The sequence below is a fragment of the Aquarana catesbeiana genome, linkage group LG06 (genome assembly GCF_042186555.1).
Source record: "Aquarana catesbeiana isolate 2022-GZ linkage group LG06, ASM4218655v1, whole genome shotgun sequence".
NCBI lineage: Eukaryota > Metazoa > Chordata > Amphibia > Anura > Ranidae > Aquarana > Aquarana catesbeiana.
This window is the reverse complement of record NC_133329.1, coordinates 45341187-45363305: the sequence shown is the minus strand read 5'-3', so window position 1 is coordinate 45363305 and position 22119 is coordinate 45341187. Positions and strand designations below refer to the sequence as shown.

Below are 22119 nucleotides of genomic sequence, written 5' to 3'. Positions count from 1 at the left end.
ACAAACTATGTGACCGAGCCACATAGTGTACGAAGGGAAGGACACCCAGCTGCAGCCTCCTAATTGCCCGGACTACTTGGGAACCAGCGGGAAAGTTGTTTGGGACCTCATTTACCCCCTACTCGACAAAGGATACCACCTGTATGTAGATAACTTCTACACTTCTCTGCCCCTGTTCCACAACCTTCATCGGAAGAAGACGCCAGCATGTGGCACCGTGAAAAAAAATCGGAAGGGCTTTCCTCAAAGTCTTGTTAATAAGAAGTTGAGAAAAGGAGAAACGGCATGTCTGCGTAACAAAGAGATTCTGGCAGTGAAGTGGAGGGACAGAAGGGATGTGTATATGTTGTCTTCCATCCACAACAACACCTATGGGGAAATCCCCAGAAAGAATGGCCCCATTCAGAAACCCACATGCATCCATCAATACAATTTGTTTATGGGGGGAGTCTTCAACGATCAAATGTTGGAACCATATCTTGCCTCAAGAAGGACATACCACTGATACAAAAAAGTAGCAATTTATTTTTTTCAATTGGCCATATACAACTCCTATATCATTTACCGCAAATCCACCCAAAACCCCCAACCCTTCCTTGGCTACCAGGAGGAAATTTACACTGCCCTTATATTCCCGAACGGCCCACCAGTAAACATCCAATCAAATGTTGTTAGTCGACTCTCCGAGCGCCACTTTCCAGATAAACTCCCTCCCAAACCAACAGGCCAAAGACGTCAAAAAAGATGTAAGGTGTGTACCAGAGCAGGAGTCAGAAGAGACACATCTTATTATTGTGCAGAATGTCCTTCCAAACCAGGCCTCTGTATAGGTGAATGCTTCCGCCGTTACCATACTTCACTAAATTATTAGTGAAGTATGGTAACCGTAATCCTCAGTTCCTGCCTTCACACCCCATATACCACTGCCTGCTCTGTAACTGACCCTGGCTTGTTATTTGACCATATAAAAAATAAAAAAAAAACCTTAATTTGCAAAGAATTGTGGGAAAAAATGACAACTTCAAATAACTCACCATGCCTCTTACTAAATACCCTGGAATGTCTACTTTCCAAAAAGGGGTCATTTGGGGGGCATTTGTACTTTCCTGGCTTGTTGGGGTCTCAAGAAATGAGATGGGCCTCAGTACATCAGGTGTGATCAGATGTGATAATTTTTTTATGATTTGTACCATAGCTTGTAGACTCTATAAATTTCACACAGACCACATAATATCCACTAATTTGGGTTATTTTTACCAAAGATATGTAGCAGTATAAATTGTGGCCAACATTTATGAATAAAAATTGCTAATTTGCAAAATTTTATCACAGAAACGAAGAAAAAAGCTTTTTTTTTCAAAATTTTCGGTCTCTTTTCATTTATAGCGCAAAAATTAAAAAACCCAGAGGTGATCAAATACCACCAAATGAAAGCTCTATTTGTATGAAAAAAAGGACAAAAAAATCGTTTGGGTACAGTGTTGCATGACTGAGTAATTATCATTCAAAGTGTGAGAGCACTGAAAGCTGAAAATTGGTCTGGGCAGGAGGGGGGTTTAAGTGCCCAGTAAGCAAGTGGTTAAGCATCATTAACCACTTCTGCCCCCGGAAGATTTGGCTGCTGAATGACCATTTTTTTGCGATTCGGCACTGCGTCGCTTTAACTGACAATTGCGCGGTCATGCAATGTTGTACACAAACAAAATTGAGGTTCTTTTTCTCCCACAAATGGAGTTTTCTTTTGGTGGTATTTGATTGCATCTGCGGTTTTTATTTTTTGCGCTAGAAACAAAAAAAGAGCGACAATCTTGAAAAAAAAACACTATTTTGTACTTTTTGCTAAAATAAATATCCCCATTTTTTTTTAATAAAAGCTAATTTTTTCTCAGTTTAGGCCGATATATATTCTTCTACATATTTTTGGTAATAAGCGTATATTGATTAGTTTGAACAAAAGTTATAGCGTCTATAAAGTAGGGGATAGATTTATAGCATTTTTATTATTATTTTTTTATTTTACTAGTAATGGCGGCGATCTGTGATTTTTATCGTGACTGCGACATTATGGCGGACACATCGGACAATTTTGACACATTTCTGGGACCATTGGCATTTATACAGCGATCAGTGCTATAAAAATGCATTGATTACTGTAAAAATGTCACTGGCAGTGAAGGGGTTAACACTAGGGGGCAATCAACGGGTTAAATGTGTTCCCTGGGAGGTGATTCTAACTGAAGGGGGAAGGGACTGACTAGAGGAAGTGACGGATCTTGATTCCTAGCTAATAGGAAGACACAATCTGTCACTTCTCTCAGAACAAAACATGGATTTGTGTGTTTATACACACACTTCCATGTTCTGTCCCTCGTGCTCGCGATCGCTCATGGCCGGAGGTCATCGTGACCGTCAGCCACGAGCATCGGCATCGCGCGTCTCTGCTATCCTGATCCCGCGAGCCGACGTATAGCTATGACGGTTCGTGGTATTGTGCCGACCTGCCGCAGTAATCTGACGGCGGCTGGTCGGCAAGCGGTTAAAATCACTGCTCCTTTAAAAATTATCTTTTTAAAATGTTTATTTTTTTTTTTTGCATTGGTACATGTCCCTCAGGGAAGAAGCCGGGACTCCATACCCTTTTTATGGCTGATAACTTGCATATAAGCCTTAAAAATAGGGACTTTTGATTTTTCAAGTTTGGGTCCCATAGACTTTAATAGGGTTCACGGTTCAGGTCCAAACTTTTGCGATGTTCGAGAGTTCTGGCGCAAACGGAACCAGGGGGTGTTTGGCCCATCTCTAATAGGGAGGAGGTTGACCTTGTTTTTTTTTGCTATCAAGATGAGCATCTCATAATTCCTATCCCCTTTCCCAAGTTATTACCCCTAATAAAACATAAAACCCAAGCTCAAAGACTGTTCCTTGTGTCTGGGGAAAGTGTTGATTATACTTGTTAGCTGGCTGTGCAGGAGTGGGGAACCCAATCACCAGCGGCTCCTTTGGGGGTAAGCTCTACAGTATTAATGTTGGCTTACATCTGAACACAGTGGTGAGACCTAGAGGTTGATTTACTAAGGGCAAATAGACTGTGCACTTTGCAAAGTGCAGTTGCTCCAGAGCTTAGTAAATGAGGTAAGGCTTATGTAGCCTTGTAGTTGCCACTAGTAACAGACAATCCACCAATTCACCCCGCTGCCAGACTTCATACATCACTTGCAGAGACAATGAACAGTATTTTGCTGGTTTTGTTTTGTTGTTTTATTAGGGGGTACAACTTGGATAGGGGAAAGGGAATATGGGATGCCCATAGGATCTTGAATTTGCCATCATATTTTAAGATTTGCACAATAGCACATAGTTAGAGCCAGAAGATTGAATGTGCATTTAAATTGAGTATGAATCTCCTCCTGCATCTCCATGCAGACTGTTACTCCTCCTGCGCTTCACTCCCGCAGACTACTGTTCTCAAGAATTCCCCATCCATCACCGTGTAAAAGATGAGAACATCACTCTTGACCATGTAAAAGTGATGGTCTTGGAACCTCTTCTCCTCCTGCCTGAACTTGTTTCCTCCTGCACAACTTCTTAATACTTTAGACTATGTCACATCTTCTTCTTTTAAGCAATAAGGACACACTCTGAATAAGCCCTTAAAGCGAAGTTCCACCCGTTTTTTATTTTATTAAAAGTCAGCAGCTACAAAAAGCATATCTGCTGACTTTTAATAAACTGACACTTACCTGTCCCACGGTCCAGCGAAGCAGCCAGCCCGGAGCCACGCTCCTCTCCCGCTCCTCTCCTCGGCGCCTCTATTGATACTGTGGGCACCCAGCTGTGACAGCTTATGGCTTCACGGCCGGGTGCGCACTGCGCATGTGCGAGTCACGCTGAACCCTGCTATTGGCCAGCCGATCTTCTGGGACTTGTGTTGTTTCCCAGAAGATCGCTGGCAGGGAGGGGCCACCTAGGGCAAGAGGAGGAGTTGCCTAGGCGATCGAGAACTGGAAAGAGGACGTGAGACAGGAATTCCCACTAAAAAGAGGGTACACACTCCCCCCCCAAAAAAATACATGCCAAATGTGGCATGTCAGGGAGCGAGGAGTGCTTAAAGCGGAAGTTCCACTTTTGGGTGGAACTCCGCTTTAAGCAGGCTTTGGTTGCTCGCTGCTACTAGGCCTGAGGCCTGCAGCACTTCTCCCCAGAGGCCTAGTAGTTTAAAAGCAGTCTTTTGGATAGTGGACTACTGTTCCCAGCCAGCCCAACCTGCGAATCCTGTGCCCTCAGGCCACATCGATTTGACACAGATCCCCACAGTCTCTTCTCTGATCCAGGACTCCCCATCATTCACCGTGTAAATGATGAAGACTTTGATAATAACCGTGTAGAAGCAAAGTTCCCTCACAGACTTCCTGGCACATCCAGCCCTCTACTGTGTTAACGCTCACCGACATTCTACTGCCCTGAGTCCTTGATGAGGAACTTGACCGGACCATATGTTCCAACAGCTTCACCTGCCCTCTCTGCTCCAGGAGTTCTTTACCACCGACCGTGTGGTTATAAAGACATTGCCAATGACCGTGTAGAGGCAGAGTTCCCTCACAGTTCTCCACGGGCCTCCTCCTGCGATCGGTACACCCCCCCAGATGGGGGTGCCCTCCTGCTGCTGCCTAGTATTGCATTCCTCACTTCACTCAGCCGACAACTCCCCCCCAGTGGCATATCACCTCAGGTTATATAGGAGGCCCGCCCCCTGCCAATACCAATTGGGGATTGGTCAGGGCTCCCACATGAGCGGCCTGTCACTCCAGTTCCAGGCCCTGCCCTATGCTTGCAGCATAGGCCTGCCTAAATTTGCCTGTGCTGACAGTCCCTTGAAAAAAAAACTATTACTAGCACCTACCTATTGGTAGAGGGTGCTACACTTAACTTTGCAAAGAGTACCCAATCACGTGCAAGGACAATTAAAAAAACAGTTTGCAAAGCTCTGGTGAATCTGCACTTTGCTAAATGCACAGTCTATTTGCCTTTAGTAAATCAGCCCCTTTAGGCTCCATAACACTAGCATTTTTTTAACCACTTGCCCACTGGGTATTTATACTCCCTTCCCAACCAGGCCAATTTTCAGCTTTCAGTACTGTGACACTTTGAATGACAATTGCACGGTCAGGCAACACTGTACCCATATTACATTTTTGTCCTTTTTTTCACACAAATAGAGCTTTCTTTGGTGGTATTTAATTACTACTGGGTTTATCATTTTGTAAAAAAAATGCATTTTCTTTGTTTCTGTTATAAAATTTTGCAAATTAGTAATTTTTCTTCATAAATTTGGGCCAAAATTTATACTGCTACATATCTTTGGTAAAAATAACCCAAATCAGTGTAAATTATTTAGTCTGTGTGAAAGTTATAGAGTCTACAAACTATGGTGCCAATAATTGAAAATTGATTAATCCTGATGGCCTGTTTCATTTCTTGAGGACCAAAAATGTCTGGACAGTACAAATACCCCCCAAATTACCCCTTTTTGGAAAGTAGACAGTCCAAGGTATTTAGTAAGAGGCATGGTGAGTTTTTCCACGTTGTAATTTTTTTTCCACAATTCTTTGCAAAATGAAGATTTTTTTTTTCACAAAATTGTCACATTAACAGGTTATTTCTCTCACATGGCATATGCATACCATGTGTGTGAGACTTTTACACAGCCTGGCCTCATACAGAGGCCCAACATGCAGGGAGCACCCTCAGGCATTCTACTGAACTAGACATTAAACTGAAATTATACATCTCATTTCCTGATAACCTATCACACTTTTGAAGGCCCTAGAGCAGCCCCCAAACTTTTTGGCACCGGGGACCGGCTGCGTGGAAAAAATTGTGCTGGGGGGCGTGGCGGGTAAGTGCTTTTTGCGGGCAATTTGTTGGGGCAATAGCTGATGTTAGCGCATTAAATAATCCTGCCACAGTGGTTGATATGGTGTCAGGATGATTGAAGTGCATTATTTCTACTATTAAATTGTAATATAAAATGAACGCCTTCAACGCACCTTAATGCAGAATCAGTGGGAGCCCTGTGTGTGCCACCATCGTCTGCCACCAGATGCAGCTTGTCATTTGCCTAGTCACCTGTCACCAGATGTGGATTGCCACTTGCTATGCTGCCGGCCATGAGATGCGGATTGTCACTTGCCACGCTGCCGTCCACAAGATGGGGAATGTCACTTACCACGTCGCCTGCCACCAGATGCAGCTTGTCACTTGCCACATCGCCTGCCACCAGATGCAAATTGTCACTTGACATGTTGCCTGCCACCAGATGCAGCTTGTCACTTGCCTCATCACCTGCCACCAGATGTGGATTATCACTTGCCACGTTGCCTGCCACCAGATGCGGATTTTTTTACTTGCCATGTTGCCTGCCACTAGATGCGGATTGTCACCTGCCACATTGCCTGCCACCAGATGCAGCTTGTCACTTACCACGTCGCCTGCTACCAGATGCAGAATGTCACTTGCCATGTCACCTGCCACCAGATGCAGATTGTCACTCAACGTGTTACCTGCCACCAGATGTGGATTGTCACTTGCCACATCGCCTGCCTTCAAATGCAGCTTGTCACTTGCCACATCGTCTGCCTCCAGATGCAGCTTGTCACTTGCCACATCGCCTGCCACCAGATGCGGAATGTTGCGGGGTGGGCAGTGAAAGATGATGTCATCTCTGTGGTCCCCGTCTCACCTCTGACATCGGTGGAAGAGTGGAGATGCGGGGTGGGCAGAGAAAGCCAATTTAATCTCTGCATGCCCGCCCGCTCGCTTCTCTCATCCACCCACCCACCTTTCTCACGCCGCCCACCTGGCTTTCTCATGCCATCCGCACCCTGCCGCACCCACGGCCTGGTGGAGGGCCGCGGCCTGGTGGTTGCAGACCCCTGATCTAAACCATTCCATTGTAGCTCTGGCTGTATGTTTAGGGTCATTGTCCTGCTGGAAGATGAACCTCCGCCCCAGTCTCAAGTCTTTTGCAGACTCTAACAGGTTTTCCTTTAGAATTGCTTTGTATTTGGCTCCATCCATCTTCCCATCAACTCTGACCAGCTTCCCTGTCCCTGCTGAAGAAAAGCATCCCAACATAATGCTGCCACCACCATGTTTCACGGTAGGGATGGTGTGTTCAGGGTGCTGTGCAGTGTTAGTTTTCTGCCATACATAGGGGGTTATTTACTAAAGCTGGAGCATGCGAAATCTTGTGCAGCTCTGCAAAGAAATCAATCAGCTTCCAGGTTTGATTGACAAAATGTAATTGAACAAGCTGAAGTTAGAAGCTAATTGGTTACCATGCACAGCTGCACTAGATTCTGAGTGCACCAGCTTTAGTAAATCTCCCCCATAGTGTTCTGCTTTTAGGTCAAAAAGTTAAATTTTGGTCTCATCTGAAGAGAACCTTCTTCCACATGTTTGCTGTGTTCCCCACATGGCTTCTTGCAAACTGTATGGGACTTCTTATGGCTTTCTTTCAGCAATGGCTTTCTTCTTGCCACTCTTCCATAAAGGCCAGATTTGTGGAGTGCACGACTAATAGTTGCCCTGTGGACAGATGAGTTGTGGATCTCTGCAGCTCCTCCAGAGTTACCATGGGTCTCTTGGCTGCTTCTTTGATTAATGCTCTCCTTGCCCAACCTGTCAGTTTAGGTGGACGACCATGTCTACGTAGGTTTGCAGTAGTGCCATACTCTTTCCATTTTCGGATGATAGATTGAACAGTGCTCCGTGAGATGTTCAAAGCGTGGGATACTTTTTTTATAACCTAACCCTGCTTTAAACATCTTCACAAATTTATCTCTGACTTGTCTGGTGTGTTCCATGGCTTTCATGATGCTTGTTCACTAAGGTTCTCCAACAAATCTCTCATGGCTTCACAGAACAGCTGTATTTATACTGAGATTAAATTACACACAGGTGGACTCTATTTACTAATTAGGTGACTTTCTACAAGTGCACGCTTAATATTTGGCTGGTTCAGCAGGGACTGGCTACATTTTATGTTTTAATAATTTTATTGATTTTATCATAATGAAAATTCAAACAGACATAATAACGGCCAACATGGCCCTGTGGAAATCAGAGAAAAGAACATCTAGGCATATAGGTGTACTGGTATTTCGTGTTACAGAAACATTTGGAGAATGCGTATACAATAACATTCCTAACCTAGATTGCACTATGTACGTTCAGGTAGCGGCATAACACAAATGCACACCACATTTTTAAGATATTTATTTGTAAAATATTTTGAAAACCATTTATCATTTTCCTTCCACGTCACTATTATGCCCCACTTTATGTCTATTACATAAAATTCCAATAAAATACATTTATGTTTTTGGTTGTAACATGACAAAATGTGGAAAATTTCAAGGGATATGAATACTTTTTTAAGGCTATATATATATATATATATATATATATATATATATATATATATATATATATATATATATATACACACAAGATCTACGACTTTTTCTATGTACACAAAAGGCCTATTTCTCTCAAATATTGTTCACAAATCCTTCTAAATTTGTGTTAGTGAGCACCTCTCCTTTGCCGAGATAATCCTTCCACCTCACAGGTGTGGCACATCAAGATGCTGATTAGACAGCATGATTATTGCACAGGTGTGCCTTAGGCTGGCCACAATAAAATGCCACTCAAAAATGTGCAGTTTTTGGGGGGTGGGGTCTGAAAACTAGTCAGTATCTGGTGTGACCACCATTTGCCTCACGCATTGCAGCACATCCCCTGAGGTGATGGTCGTGGATGAATGGCTCAACAATGGGCCTCAGGATCTTATCACGGTTTCTCTGTATTCAAAATGCCATCAATAAAATGCACCTATGTTCATTGTCCATAGCATATGCCTGCCCATACCATAACCCCACCACCACCATGGGCCACTCGATCCACTACGTTGACATCAGCAAACCCAGGGCCGTCTTTAAGATTGACTGGACCCTGGGCAAACATTTTCTTGGGCCCCCTCTTCCATGCAGTTTCAATCTCCACATGCTTTGAGACAAACAATAAATAGCAGCTAGACTCAAAATCAGTTTACTGAATCAGATCAGGCAGTGATTGCAATTCGTTGCCAGAGATTACAGTGTATCATTACCACTCACTGACTGGCTGCTAGAGGTTACAGCACACATTATGGCTCACTGTTTATTTTCTAGAGGTTACAGCACATGACTTCTGCTCACTGATTGCTAAAGGTTACTGGACATCTATACCACTCACTAATTGGTTGCTAGAGGTTACTGCACATTATTACTGCTCACTGATTGGTTCCTAGAGGTTACTGCATATCCTTACGGCTCAGTGATTGGTTGCAAGAGGTTAGTGCACAGCATTTCTGCTCACTGATTAAGGTTACAGCACATCCTCTCCTCACTGCCTGCACACCATGGACTGGGGAAGTGAGGGGATCCATCAATAGACAGAAAACTCCTAGGAATCCTTGGGCTCCTGGGATCAGTGGCAATGCTGGGGGGTTGATGGGATCAGTGGCAGTGGTGGGGGGATGGGATTAGTTAGAAGGCAGTACATTGACAAATTCTGAATCATGTAGAGCAAAGCTGGAAATGTTTGGCAAGTATATGGTGGGGGATTCTACCAATGGTGAATTTACAATTACCATGTGAGGGGGGATTTACACTAACCATCAATGTGAGGGGGAATTTGCACTGATCACCATGTAACGGGGGGATTTTACGCCACTTACCAATGGAAAAGAAGGATTTATACGCTGACACCAATGTAATAACAGCATTTACACCAACCACCAGTGTAAGGGGAAATATACAATGACCTCCATGTAAGGGGGGAATTTACACTGACAACCACTGTCGAGGAGATTTGTACTGACCACTAATGTAAGGTGACACTTCTACACCGACCAACAATGTTAGCAGGTATTTACACTGACCACCAATGTAAAGGGGGATTTACATTGACCACCAGTGCAAGGGCAATTCTGCACTTACCAGCAATGTAAAGGGAAATGTACACTGATCACCAATGTTAAGAAGAATTTAAACTGACAACCAATGTAATGGGGGATTTTATAAAGGGGGATTTCTACACTGGCCACCAATGTAAGAGGGATTTCTACACTGGCCACCAATGTAAAGGGGGCTTCTACATGGACCACCAATGTAAGGGAGGATTCAAAACTGACCACAAATGCAAGTTTGGATTTTTTTAATGATTACCAATATAAAGAAGAGTTTCTACACTGGCCACCAATGTAATGAGGATTTACACTGACCACTAATGTAATAGGAGCATTGTCGTAGATAAACCACCATACTCTTTTATGCTATTAAGCGCCCTTCCAGCTTTTCAGTATAATGCATCTTTAAACAACCCGTGTCTCCCACATTTCTCCAATAAACAAACATAGTCACCTTTCTGATGTTGTTAGCTCCATCGCTCAAACCCACTGACCTGATCTTGGGAGCAAACGTTATTCATATAAACAATAGAGCCTTAATGGTTTCACAATTGACCAATCAAGCACAGGCATTCCTTCAAACAGGAGGGGTTATACAACAACCAATGAACAATGACAAGGGGAGTCTAATGGGCGTGTCTGGGCATGGGCAGCGTGTATGATTTCCATACCAGACCTGAAGAACCTGGTATGGAATTTAGGGGGACCCCCACGCCAGTTTTTTTTTAAATTTTGATTTGGGGTTCCCCTGTGGGGAAATCCCATGAAGTTTTTATCAATGAACTTTTATGTGTATTGTCAGACCGGCAATTCATTAATAGCCGCGAGTAGTTTTAAATGATTTTTTTTCCTTTGAAATGTCATTTTGCTGTTCTAAACACGGGAAACATGCGCCCCTTTACAGGCATACTATAGACACCCCCCAGGTATGAAATTTAAAGGAATATTACACTTTTATTGTTTCACTTTAAGCATTATTAAAATCACTGCTCCCGAAAAAACGTCAGTTTTTAAAACTTTTTTTTGCATTAATACATGTGCCCTGGGGCAGGACCCAGGTCCTCAAACCCTTTTTAGGACAATACCATGCAAATTAGCCTTTAAAGTTAGCACTTTTGATTTTGAATGTTCGAGTCCCATAGACTTCAATGAGGTTCTAACGTTTGTGCAAAGTTTTGGTCTGTTCGCAAGTTCTGGTGCGAACCGAACCGGGGGGGTGTTTGGCTCATCCCTAGTCTCAGACGATCTTGGAGGTGAAGATGCTGGATGTGGAGGTCCTGGGCTGGTGTGGTTACACGTGGTCTGCGGTTTTGAAGCCGGTTGGATGTACTGCCAAATTCTCTGAAACACCTTTGGAGATGGCTTATGGTAGAGAAATTAACATTCAATTCAAGGGCAACAGCTCTGGTGGACATTCCTGCAGTCAGTGGGCATCATCTGTCATGTGTCATCTGTGGCATTGTGCTGTGTGATAAAACTGCACATTTTAGAGTGGCCTTTTATTGTGGCCAGCCTAAGGCACACCTGTGCAATAATCATGCTGTCTATTCCGCATCTTGATATGCCACACCTGTGAGGTGGATGGATTATCTCGGCAAAGGAGAAGTGCTCACTAACACAGATTTAGGCAGATTTGTGAACAATGTTTGAGAGAAATAGGTCTTTTGTGTACATAGAAAAAGTCACAGATTCAGCTCATGATAAATAGGGCAAACACAAAAGTGTTGCCTTTATAATTTTGCTCAGTGTATATATCACTAACAAGATAAAATTATAGAGCTGAAAACGACAAAAAAAGTCAAATTAAAAAAAAATATATATTTTTTTTGTTTTGGCTTTATGAAAAAAACTAAAACTACTTATTATTAACTAAGAAACACCCTAAAATAATATTAATAATAATAAACAAATTTGGAAACAGCAGTGAGACAGCAACAGAACCTGCAGCTGACACATACAAAAAAAGTAATTATCAAAAGGACTGTAGGGTGTTAAATTGTAGTAAATGCAGGTGGGCTCTTACAATCCACTCTCCCTAGCCCCACAAACTGCAATTCACTGCAAAGTATCAGTATCAAATATACAAATATATAGCACATAAAATAGTACTATACTGTACTGTATATAGTACTGAGTATTGTGTATAGGGATGAGCTTCGAGTTCGAGTCGAACACATGTTCGACTCGAACATTGGCTGTTCGCAAGTTCGCCGAACAGCGAACAATTTGGGGTGTTCGCGGCAAATTTGAATGCCGCGGAACACCCTTTAAAAGTCTATGGGAGAAATCAAAAGTGCTCATTTTAAAGGCTTATATGCAAGGTATTGTCATAAAAAGTGTTTGGGGACCTGGGTCCTGCCCCAGGGGACATGGATCAATGCAAAAAAAAGTTTTAAAAACGGCCGTTTTTTCAGGAGCAGTGATTTTAATAATGCTTAAAGTCCAACAATAAAAGTGTAATATCCCTTTAAATTTCGTAGCTGGGGGGTGTCTATAGTATTCCTGTAAAGGGGCGCATGTTTCCCGTGTTTAGAACAGTCTGACAGCAAAATGACATTTGAAAGGAAAAAAGCCATTTAAAACTACTCGCGGCTATTGCATTGCCGGTCCGACAATACACATAGAAGTTCATTGATAAAAATGGCATGGGAATTCCCCACAGGGGAACCCCGAACCATAATTTAAAAAATGACGTGGGGGTCCCCCTAAATTCCATACCAGACCCTTAAGGTCTGGTATGGATTTTAAGGGGAACCCTGCGCCAAAAAAAAAAAAAAACGGCATGGGGTCCCCCCAAAGATCCATACCAGACCCTTATCCGAGCACGCAACCTGGAAGGCCGCAGGTAAAGAGGGGGGGACAAGAGAGCGCCCCCCCCGAACCGAACCAGGCCACATGCCCTCAACATTGGGAGGGTGCCTCATCCCCACAACCCTGGCCGGTGGTTGTGAGGGTCTGCAGGCGGGGGGCTTATCGGAATCTGGAAGCCCCCTTTAACAAGGGGACCCCCAGATCCCGGCCCACCCCTGTGTGAAATGGTAAGGGGGTACAAAAGTACCCCTACCATTTTACTAAAAAACTGTCAAAAATGTTAAAAATGACAAGAGACAGTTTTTGACAATTCCTTTATTTAAATGCTTCTTCTTTCTTCCTTCATCTTCTTCTTCTTCTTCTGGTTCTTCCTCCGGCGTTCTCATCCAGCATTTCCTCTGCGGTGTCTTCTATCTTCTTCTCCTCGGGCCGATCCGCACCCATGGCATGGAGGGAGGCTCCCGCTCTTCTCTTCATCTTCTTCTCTTCTTCTCTTCTTCATCTTCTTCTCCGGGCCGCTCCGCATCCATGGTGGCATGGTGGGAGGCCCCCGCTGTGTGACGGCGTCTCCTCTTCTGACGGTTCTTAAATAACTAGGGGTGGGGCCACCCGGTGACCCCGCCCCCCTCTGATGCACGGGACATGACGGGACTTCCCTGTGGCATTCCCCGTGACGTCACAGGGAAGTCCCGTCAAGTCACCGTGCATAAGAGGGGGGCGGGGTCACCGGGTGGCCCCGCCCCCTGTTATTTAAGAACCGTCAGACGAGGAGATGCCGTCACACAGCGGCAGCCTCCCTCCATGCCAGCATGGATGCGGAGTGGCCCAGAGAAGAAAATGAAGAAGATGAAGCAGAAAATGAAGAGAAGAAGATGAAGAGAAGAGCGGGAGCCTCCCCCCATGCCATGGGTGCGGATCAGCCCGAGGAGAAGAAGATAGAAGACGCCGCGGAGGAGATGCTGGACGGGAACGCCGGAGGAAGAGCCAGAAGAACCAGAAGAAGAAGATGAAGGAAGATAGAAGAAAGAAGAAGCATTTAAATAAAGGAATTGTCAAAAACTGTCTCTTGTCATTTTTAACATTTTTGACAGTTTTTTAGTGAAATGGTAGGGGTACTTTTGTACCCTCTTACCATTTCACACAGGGGGGGGCCGGGATCTGGGGGTCCCCTTGTTAAAGGGGGCTTCCAGATTCCAATAAGCCCCCCGCCCGCAGACCCCCACAACCACCGGCCAGGGTTGTGGGGATGAGGCCCTTGTCCTCATCAACATGGGGACAAGGTGTTTTGGGGGGCTACCCCAAAGCACCCTCCCAATGTTGAGGGCATGTGGCCTGGTACAGTTCAGGAGGGGGGGGCGCTCTCTCGTCCCCCCTCTTTTCCTGCGGCCTGCCAGGTTGCGTGCTCGGATAAGGGTCTGGTATGGATTTTTTGGGGGACCCCACACCATTTTTTTTTTTTTTTTTTTTTGTTCGGGGTTCCCCTTAATATCCATACCAGACCTGAAGGGCCTGGTATGGAATTTAGGGGGACCCCCACGTCTTTTTTTTTTTTTTTAATTTTGGTTCGGGGTTCCCCTGTGGGGAATTCCCATGCCGTTTTTATCAATGAACTTCTATGTGTATTGTCGGACCGGCAATGCAATAGCCGCGAGTAGTTTTAAATGGCTTTTTTCCTTTAAAATGTCATTTTGCTGTCAGACTGTTCTAAACATGGGAAACATGCGCCCCTTTACAGGCATACTATAGACACCCCCCAGCTATGAAATTTAAAGGGATATTACACTTTTATTGTTTGACTTTAAGCATTATTAAAATCACTGCTCCTGTAAAAACGTCAGTTTTTAAAACTTTTTTTTGCATTGATCCATGTCCCCTGGGGCAGGACCCAGGTCCCCAAACACTTTTTATGACAATAACTTGCATATAAGCCTTTAAAATTAGCACTTTTGATTTCTCCCATAGACTTTTAAAGGGTGTTCCGCGGCTTTCGAATTTTATTCACGTTCGTGTCCCATAGACTTTAAAGGTGTTCGCGTGTTCAAACGAACTTTTTTCCTGTTCGCATGTTCTGGTGCGAACCGAACAGGGGGGTGTTCGGCTCATCCCTAATTATGTATATAGCACTAAACTGTAGAACTGTATATAACATAATACTGAAAGCACATTAAACTAATCATAATTTCCCTTAAACCAGGGAAGGGCAATTATTTTTCCCAAGGGGCTGCACGAGAAACTGGGACTGTTGTGGAGGGCCAAACCAAAGTTTACAGTAAAAACACTTTGTTTAAACCGCCTTTGGTGAACAACACTGGACTGGGAAGGTACATAAGTAGGTAAACATATAGAAAACAAACACCTATGCTAAAATAATAGGTACAACTGCTCATGAAATAGTGTGCACACTCACCTTTATTAGAAGCAGTAGTGAAGAAATGTCCTCTGCTGATCTGCTGGTCACAATGTTGGTTTAGGGCAGGCTGGTGAAAGCAGTGAGGAAGCATGCACATATAGACATGCTGATAGTAGAGGCATCGGACTGGACAGGGGCAATCAAAGGGTCACATTTGGCCTGGGGGCTCACCACCTGGGAGCCCACGCTTTTATAGTGAAGTATTGCCCATTGTAACCCCGCTGACTACAATTTAAAGGTCAGACAGCACATTATGGGCTACAAAGAATTCAGTCTGGCAAATTTCCACATTTAATTTACAGGGTCTGAAAATTCTGAATACCTTAGATCCACCACAAACCCATGGTAGTGGTGATCTTGGACCTCATGCCTAAAGGGAACCCCTTACCATGGGCACAGCAAGTGAACAGACCTGGGAAGTCAGTGCAGAGATCTCACCAACAGAGTCACCAATAGATAGAGACTGTCACAGGGTTTACCTCCCTAGCATTTATCAAACATTGAAATGTTATGCAGCAAGGTCCCAGGCCTCCTTTAGTCTAATGGGAACCTCCAGAGCCAGGGATAGCTGACATCCTTCCCTGTGGAGTGGGTTGCAAGGCATAGTGGGTGTAATTCAAGGTAGATTCATGGGCGCCAGCCACTTCTTGAATGCAAAGAGATTTATTTTCTCTTGAACAGAACAGTGGGAAAAAGGGTTTAGGGCCAGTACACCCCTTGGTAGTTGCAGTGTCAATTGGCAGACTCCGAGACTTCTATAGGTAGACAGCCATGCAGGGAAAGGCACCCAGCAGGGCATCACATCTGCATGTGTAGGAGCGCTGTCTCCTATAGCAACAGTCTTAGAACAGTTCCTAACACCAATTGTAACAAACTCCTTTACTTCTATACAGTCACTTCTTGTAGATTCTCAGCCCACTGAGCTCTCAGTCTCTCTCACTAGACTTGCTTATTCACTGCCACTGAATCCCGTGAGCTCTTATAATCTTCTTACTTTAGTATCTTACTCAAGCGTCACCCCCGCTTCCCTGCTGGGTCCCTGGCTTGGCACCCCAGATACTCAAGCGTCACCCCATTGGCGGGGTCCCTGGCTTGGCACCTGCTGAAGTTTCCAGATTCTTCACCGTCTCCGGTTGGTAAGAATTCTGCTCCGGTACTTGCTTCAGCTACTCACTGTGGTCCCTGGTAACAAGGTGGATGGTCCCTTAGTGGTGACAGCTTCCCTTCTACCTCCGACCACGACAGGTTCTCCGGCCGCCAGAACCGTCACTTCTGGTTGGACTGCAAGCCGCAATCCCAACCCTACGCTGTTCTCTTGCTTCTGGATAGGCCCTCAGACAGCCTAGCAGCCAGATGTGCCCGGGATAGGCCCAAACTCTGACCTAGCAGCCTGGGCAGCACAACACAGGTGGCACCCCGATCACCTGACCTCACCAAAATATATAGGTTCTCCCAGCAGGCCAAGGGATTTAAGAAAACCCCTGCACATTGGCCGAGATACCCATATAATCCTAATCTGTGCTTGCTTTGCCGTTGTCTTATCTAATGTCACTGGGTACCAGGCCACCCAGTGGGAGAAGAGAGAAGTGCAGAAATTCCAGACTTAGGGTGAACTCAATTGATCCCTAATAATTGGCCAAGGCAAATACACCTGGCAAGTAAATTTAGGAGCAACTCTGCCTAAACATCAAGGTGTTGCAGTTAATTGTGGAAGGTCTGTCCATTTAATTAAAAAATAAATAAAAATAAAATAGAAACTGATATTCACTTTACACTTGAAATTCCAGTAGCACTCTGAATGGTACATAGGATTGGCCTCAATATTCATTTTGAAGACGGTATTTGCTTAGCATGAAGGCTATGTGAAATCGTTTATATTATGCATGGTGACAATTAAGTGATCCTGTGCAGAACAATTTGCTACATCTTACACATTACTGATTTTTAGTAAATCCAACCCAATGTGTGTAAAATCAGTACCTGTTTGGAAAGCTGAGCTTGGCTCACTTTGTTCAGGGTTATCATCCGCGAAAGATTCAAAAGCACTTTCTTTGCTGCTTCCTGTAAAATGATGTTGGCAAAAAGCACAGATAAATATTTTTTTAAGTACTGTATTCCACAATTATGTAAGAAATATATTGCGCTGACACCCGAATAGACAGCAGCCAGCACAGCAATAGACAAAAATGCAAAACTAGTGATTATAACAATTGTGCAGCACTAGTGAAAAATTCTGCAAGGCTACAGAATTCAAAAAATATATTAATAACGGTTAGTGCTCATATTATATAAATCTATGAACAGAAATAATGATCATATATATAGTAATAATGTCCATGAAAAGAGTCCATATAGTGCAAAAACTAAAAAGTTGTGATCATATATGATAAGACTGGATCTAATAGGAAAATTTAGTCCTTTAAGACATAAAAAGATGTGAAAGACCACCCCCACCGATTGCAGGAAGGCTTACCGTAAAAAAATGGAAAAAAAAAATGGACCCAAATGGGCATATGCCCAATGAGTCGCCAAGGCTTGTGGTGTAAACACTAGAGGATGGATCATCCGCACGTATGGTTTATGCCAAGATGGGAGAAGCTTCCATATACTAAAAAGGGCTCCGACTGGGCTACGTTTAAAAAGACTGGTGTCCACAAATCTCGGTGGGATGTGTCTTTAACCATGTAATATGCAGCATAACTGAGAAGGAAACAAAAAACTCCACATAGTGTAAACCCGTAGGTATACTAAATTAAATGTAAAAAAATTGGGAACACTCACATTTGGGAAGAGTAAAACAAGCGCTTGTAATCATGAATAAAAGCAATGCAATGACATCAGTAGAGCTCGGGACAAGATTTCCCAATGGTGCCACGAAAAAAATGACACAAAGCCCTGTACTGTACGACCATGAAAGGGTTACTGTGTTAAATTCTGTGTACAGAGAGGAGAGAGAGCACATCCTGTCCCTCTTCTGGCTCTCTACTCCTCTATGCTATTATCTGTACTTTTGCCTGCAAAAGTGAAATCTGTATAAGCCCTCGGTCTGGTGTGCCCTGGGATTGTGCAAACACTGGTCTAGGGGATGCCTTTTTGATATTTATTGCTTGAAGAACTTTAAATAGGAGGCCCGTTAGGGCATGGGATACTCCAAAATGCTGCACAGTAACAATAGGACACTCTTCCCCACAGATCCTGCTGAGACCCTATGGGAGCCATCTTAGTCCAAGCTACCTCTGGCACTTATATGCCAAAAGCACACAGACACCAGGGATCACAATTCAGGGTTCATACTCACAAGTCCCCAGGACAGCTGCCACCTTCCAGCGTCCTTCAGACACATCCCAGCAAGGGAGACAGATTAAATCCAAAGCTCTGCCTCAGCTGAGAACTCCAAGAACAGCTACACAGTCCACAGGCTGCCTCGGGCAACATTCCCAGAGGCTTTGAAACCCTCCTTGACAAGAACAACCTCTCCAAGGTTTTAGACTATTTATCACCTCCCCTAGCCACTTTCAGGACACTCCTCTCCAAGGTTTGGCTGGGCCATGATATATATTCAGACCAGTCACTTGACTCCCCCAGCGCCATATTCTGGAAACTTCTTCCAGAAGCAGGGGGAAGCAGTCAAACCTGTGAAACCCTGACAGACCAGAGCAAACAATCACTGCCCCTTTGACTACAAAAGAAGCCAAAAGCTAAATTTGCCTAGCATCCTACGCTAGGAGAGTACTACAGTCAGGTCCATAAATATTGGGACATCGACACAATTCTAATATTTTTGGCTCTATACATCACCACAATGGATTTGAAATGAAATGGACAAGATTTCCTTTAACTGTAGACTTTCAGCTTTAATTTGAGGGTATTTACATCCAAACCAGGTGAATGGTGTAGGAATTACAACAGTTTGTATATGTGCCTTCCACTTTTTAAGGGACCAAAAGTAATGGGACAATTGGCTGCTCAGCTGTTCCATGGCCAGGTGTGTGTTATTCCCTCATTATCCCATTTACAAGGAGCAAATAAAAGGTCTAGAGTTCATTTCAAGTGTGCTATTTGCATTTGGAATCTGTTGCTGTCAACTCTCAATATGAGATCCAAAGAGTTGTCACTATTAGTGAAGCAAGCTATCATTAGGCTAAAAAAAACAAAACAAACCCATCAGAGAGATAGCAAAAACATTAGGTGTGGCCAAATCAACTGTTTGGAAGATCCTTAAAAAGAAAGAACGCACCGGTGAGCTCAGCAACACCAAAAGACCCGGAAGACCACGGAAAACAACTGTGGTGGATGACCAAAGAATTCTTTCCCTGGTGAAGAAAACACCCTTCACAACAGTTGGCCAGATCAAGAACACTCTCCAAGAGGTAGGTGTATGTGTGTCAAAGTCAACAATCAAGAGAAGACTTCACCAGAGTGAATACAGAGGGTTCACCACAAGATGTAAACCATTGGTGAGTCTCAAAAACAGGAAGGCCAGATTAGAGTTTGCCAAACAACATCTAAAAAAGCCTTCACAGTTCTGGAACAACATCCTATGGACAGATGAGACCAAGATCAAAATGTACCAGAGTGATGGGAAGAGAAGAGTATGGAGAAGGAAAGGAACTGCTCATGATCCAAAGCATACCACCTCATCAGTGAAGCATGGTGGTGGTAGTGTCATGGCGTGGGCATGTATGGCTGCCAATGGAACTGGTTCTCTTGTATTTTATGATGATGTGACTGCTGACAAAAGCAGCAGAATGAATTCTGAAGTGTTTTGGGCAATATTATCTGCTCATATTCAGCAAAATGCTTCAGAACTCATTGGACGGCGCTTCACAGTGCAGATGGACAATGACCCAAAGCATACTGCGAAAGCAACCAAAGAGTTTTTTAAGGGAAAGAAGTGGAATGTTATGCAATGGCCAAGTCAATCACCTGACCTGAATCCTATTGAGCATGCATTTCACTTGCTGAAGACAAAACTGAAGGGAAAATGCCCCAAGAACAAGCAGGAACTGAAGACAGTTGCAGTAGAGGCCTGGCAGAGCATCACCAGGGATGAAACCCAGTGTCTGGTGATGTCTATGCATTCCAGACTTCAGGCTGTAATTGACTGCAAAGGATTTGCAACCAAGTATTAAAAATTGAAAGTTTGATGGATGATTGTTAATCTGTCCCATTACTTTTGGTCCCTTAAAAAGTGGGAGGCACATATACAAACTGTTGTAATTCCTACAATGTTCACCTGACTTGGTTGTAAATACCCTCAAATTAAAGCTGAAAGTCTGCAGTTAAAGCACATCTTGTTTGTTTCATTTCAAATCCATTGTGGTGGTGTATAGAGCCAAAAAGATTAGAATTGTGTCGATGTCCCAATATTTATGGACCTGACTGTATATAATAATGATAACTGAAATCATTACAGATGCCATTGGAACAGGAGAGGAAGAGAGACCTTTCAATGGGGACAGCTATTCTGGTGACAACTGTTCAAGAGGGGACTTCCCCTCACTTTAGAGAGATTTTCTCTCCCTGCCTGTGCCAGTTTCCCCTCTTCTCCCCCCAGCACCAGTCATTGGGCACACAGGGGGAAAATCGGATGGTCAGGATGGTGGAGTGGGGGGAGTTAGTAAACCTGTTCTCATGTTTACTGACCCCTTGAATGAACACAGGAAACGGTCTGTATACAAATTTACACATTTAATTCATAATGGATGACATAGTGAACATCACGCATTTAGTAAGTCTTCCTGTTTGTGTATGAACACAGAACGCTCTATACAGATGATTCCTGTGTTTATTACAGAGTGCTGCAGGGGAGAAGGAGATTGAGGACTCTGTCCTCAATCACTTTCCCTATATCAAAAGTGAAACATCAGCAGTCTATTGAGACCCCTCATATTTTTCAAAGTCTCCTGTATTGTATGTATTATAATAAAAATTAAATGATAAAAAAAAGCACTATAAGGGCTCGTTTACACCACCAGACATGCGTTATGGTGTGCGCTGTGTACATACACTGTAACACGTCGCAGTGCTTATTTTTTATTTTTTTAACTTATTAACAAACACTAATCTTTATCGGTGCATTAATGGCATTTCGCTGATCTTGTAACATGCTTTGTTATGATAAAATGTACAGTATGCCTGCATCATTTTATTGCAACACACACTAACACAGTGCACACACAGAACTGCTCTTTAACATCACACCTATGCGTTGTGATAATGGTCAATCTCCAGATTGTTAGCATGTTGCCTATGTACAGTTTTGTGCACCTTTTTCACCTTTTTTGCAAAAAAGGCAAAATTAATAATTATAAATATGTTATTTATTAACTCAATACAGTTTTACCTTTTAGATTTAGTAAAAAAAAATGTAATTCATGTTGTGACTTTAGTGTATTTTTAGAAAAATATAGCTTTGATAAGCATATGCACAACTGTCGCAGGACCTAAAAAAATCAGTAACACCATCTTTTTTTTCTACTGGTCCTGTGCTTTCAGAAAATGTATAGGTTGGGAAATCTTTTACAAAATCTGAAAGCTGAAAGGGAAAAATAAAAAAAATTACAAGAATGGTCTGACCATCTGAGTTTAAAAGTGGGGTGCAGGTCCTGGCAGTGAAAGGGTTACAAAGGATGGGGCTCACTCCAGTTTAAATGATTTCTAATTTTAATGTAAAGTTGGAAAGAGAGTATAACATCTCTGTGCTGGATTGCTGGGAGATATTGGTTATACTTACACTGTACAGTCAAATGTAAAAAACCCATGTGGAAAAAAAGCCGCAATTCTGTGCATAAATGTCTGCACTGAACCTAGACTTGGACCGAACTTTGGCTTTTCAGGAGTTCAAATGAAAGCTAAAACCTTTATCTGTTCACCCCCCATCTGG

At 43.5% G+C, this 22119-nt stretch overlaps 1 protein-coding gene across 1 annotated transcript in view; it reads right to left on the bottom strand.

Moving 5' to 3' along the window:
• Nucleotides 1-22119, bottom strand: part of LOC141147953 (uncharacterized) — a 483492-nt gene that overhangs the window by 133596 nt on the left and 327777 nt on the right. The window contains exon 16 of the mRNA XM_073635113.1: nucleotides 17214-17294. Within this exon, the coding sequence (XP_073491214.1) occupies nucleotides 17214-17294 (81 nt within the window). The remainder of the gene's footprint in view (nucleotides 1-17213; nucleotides 17295-22119) is intronic.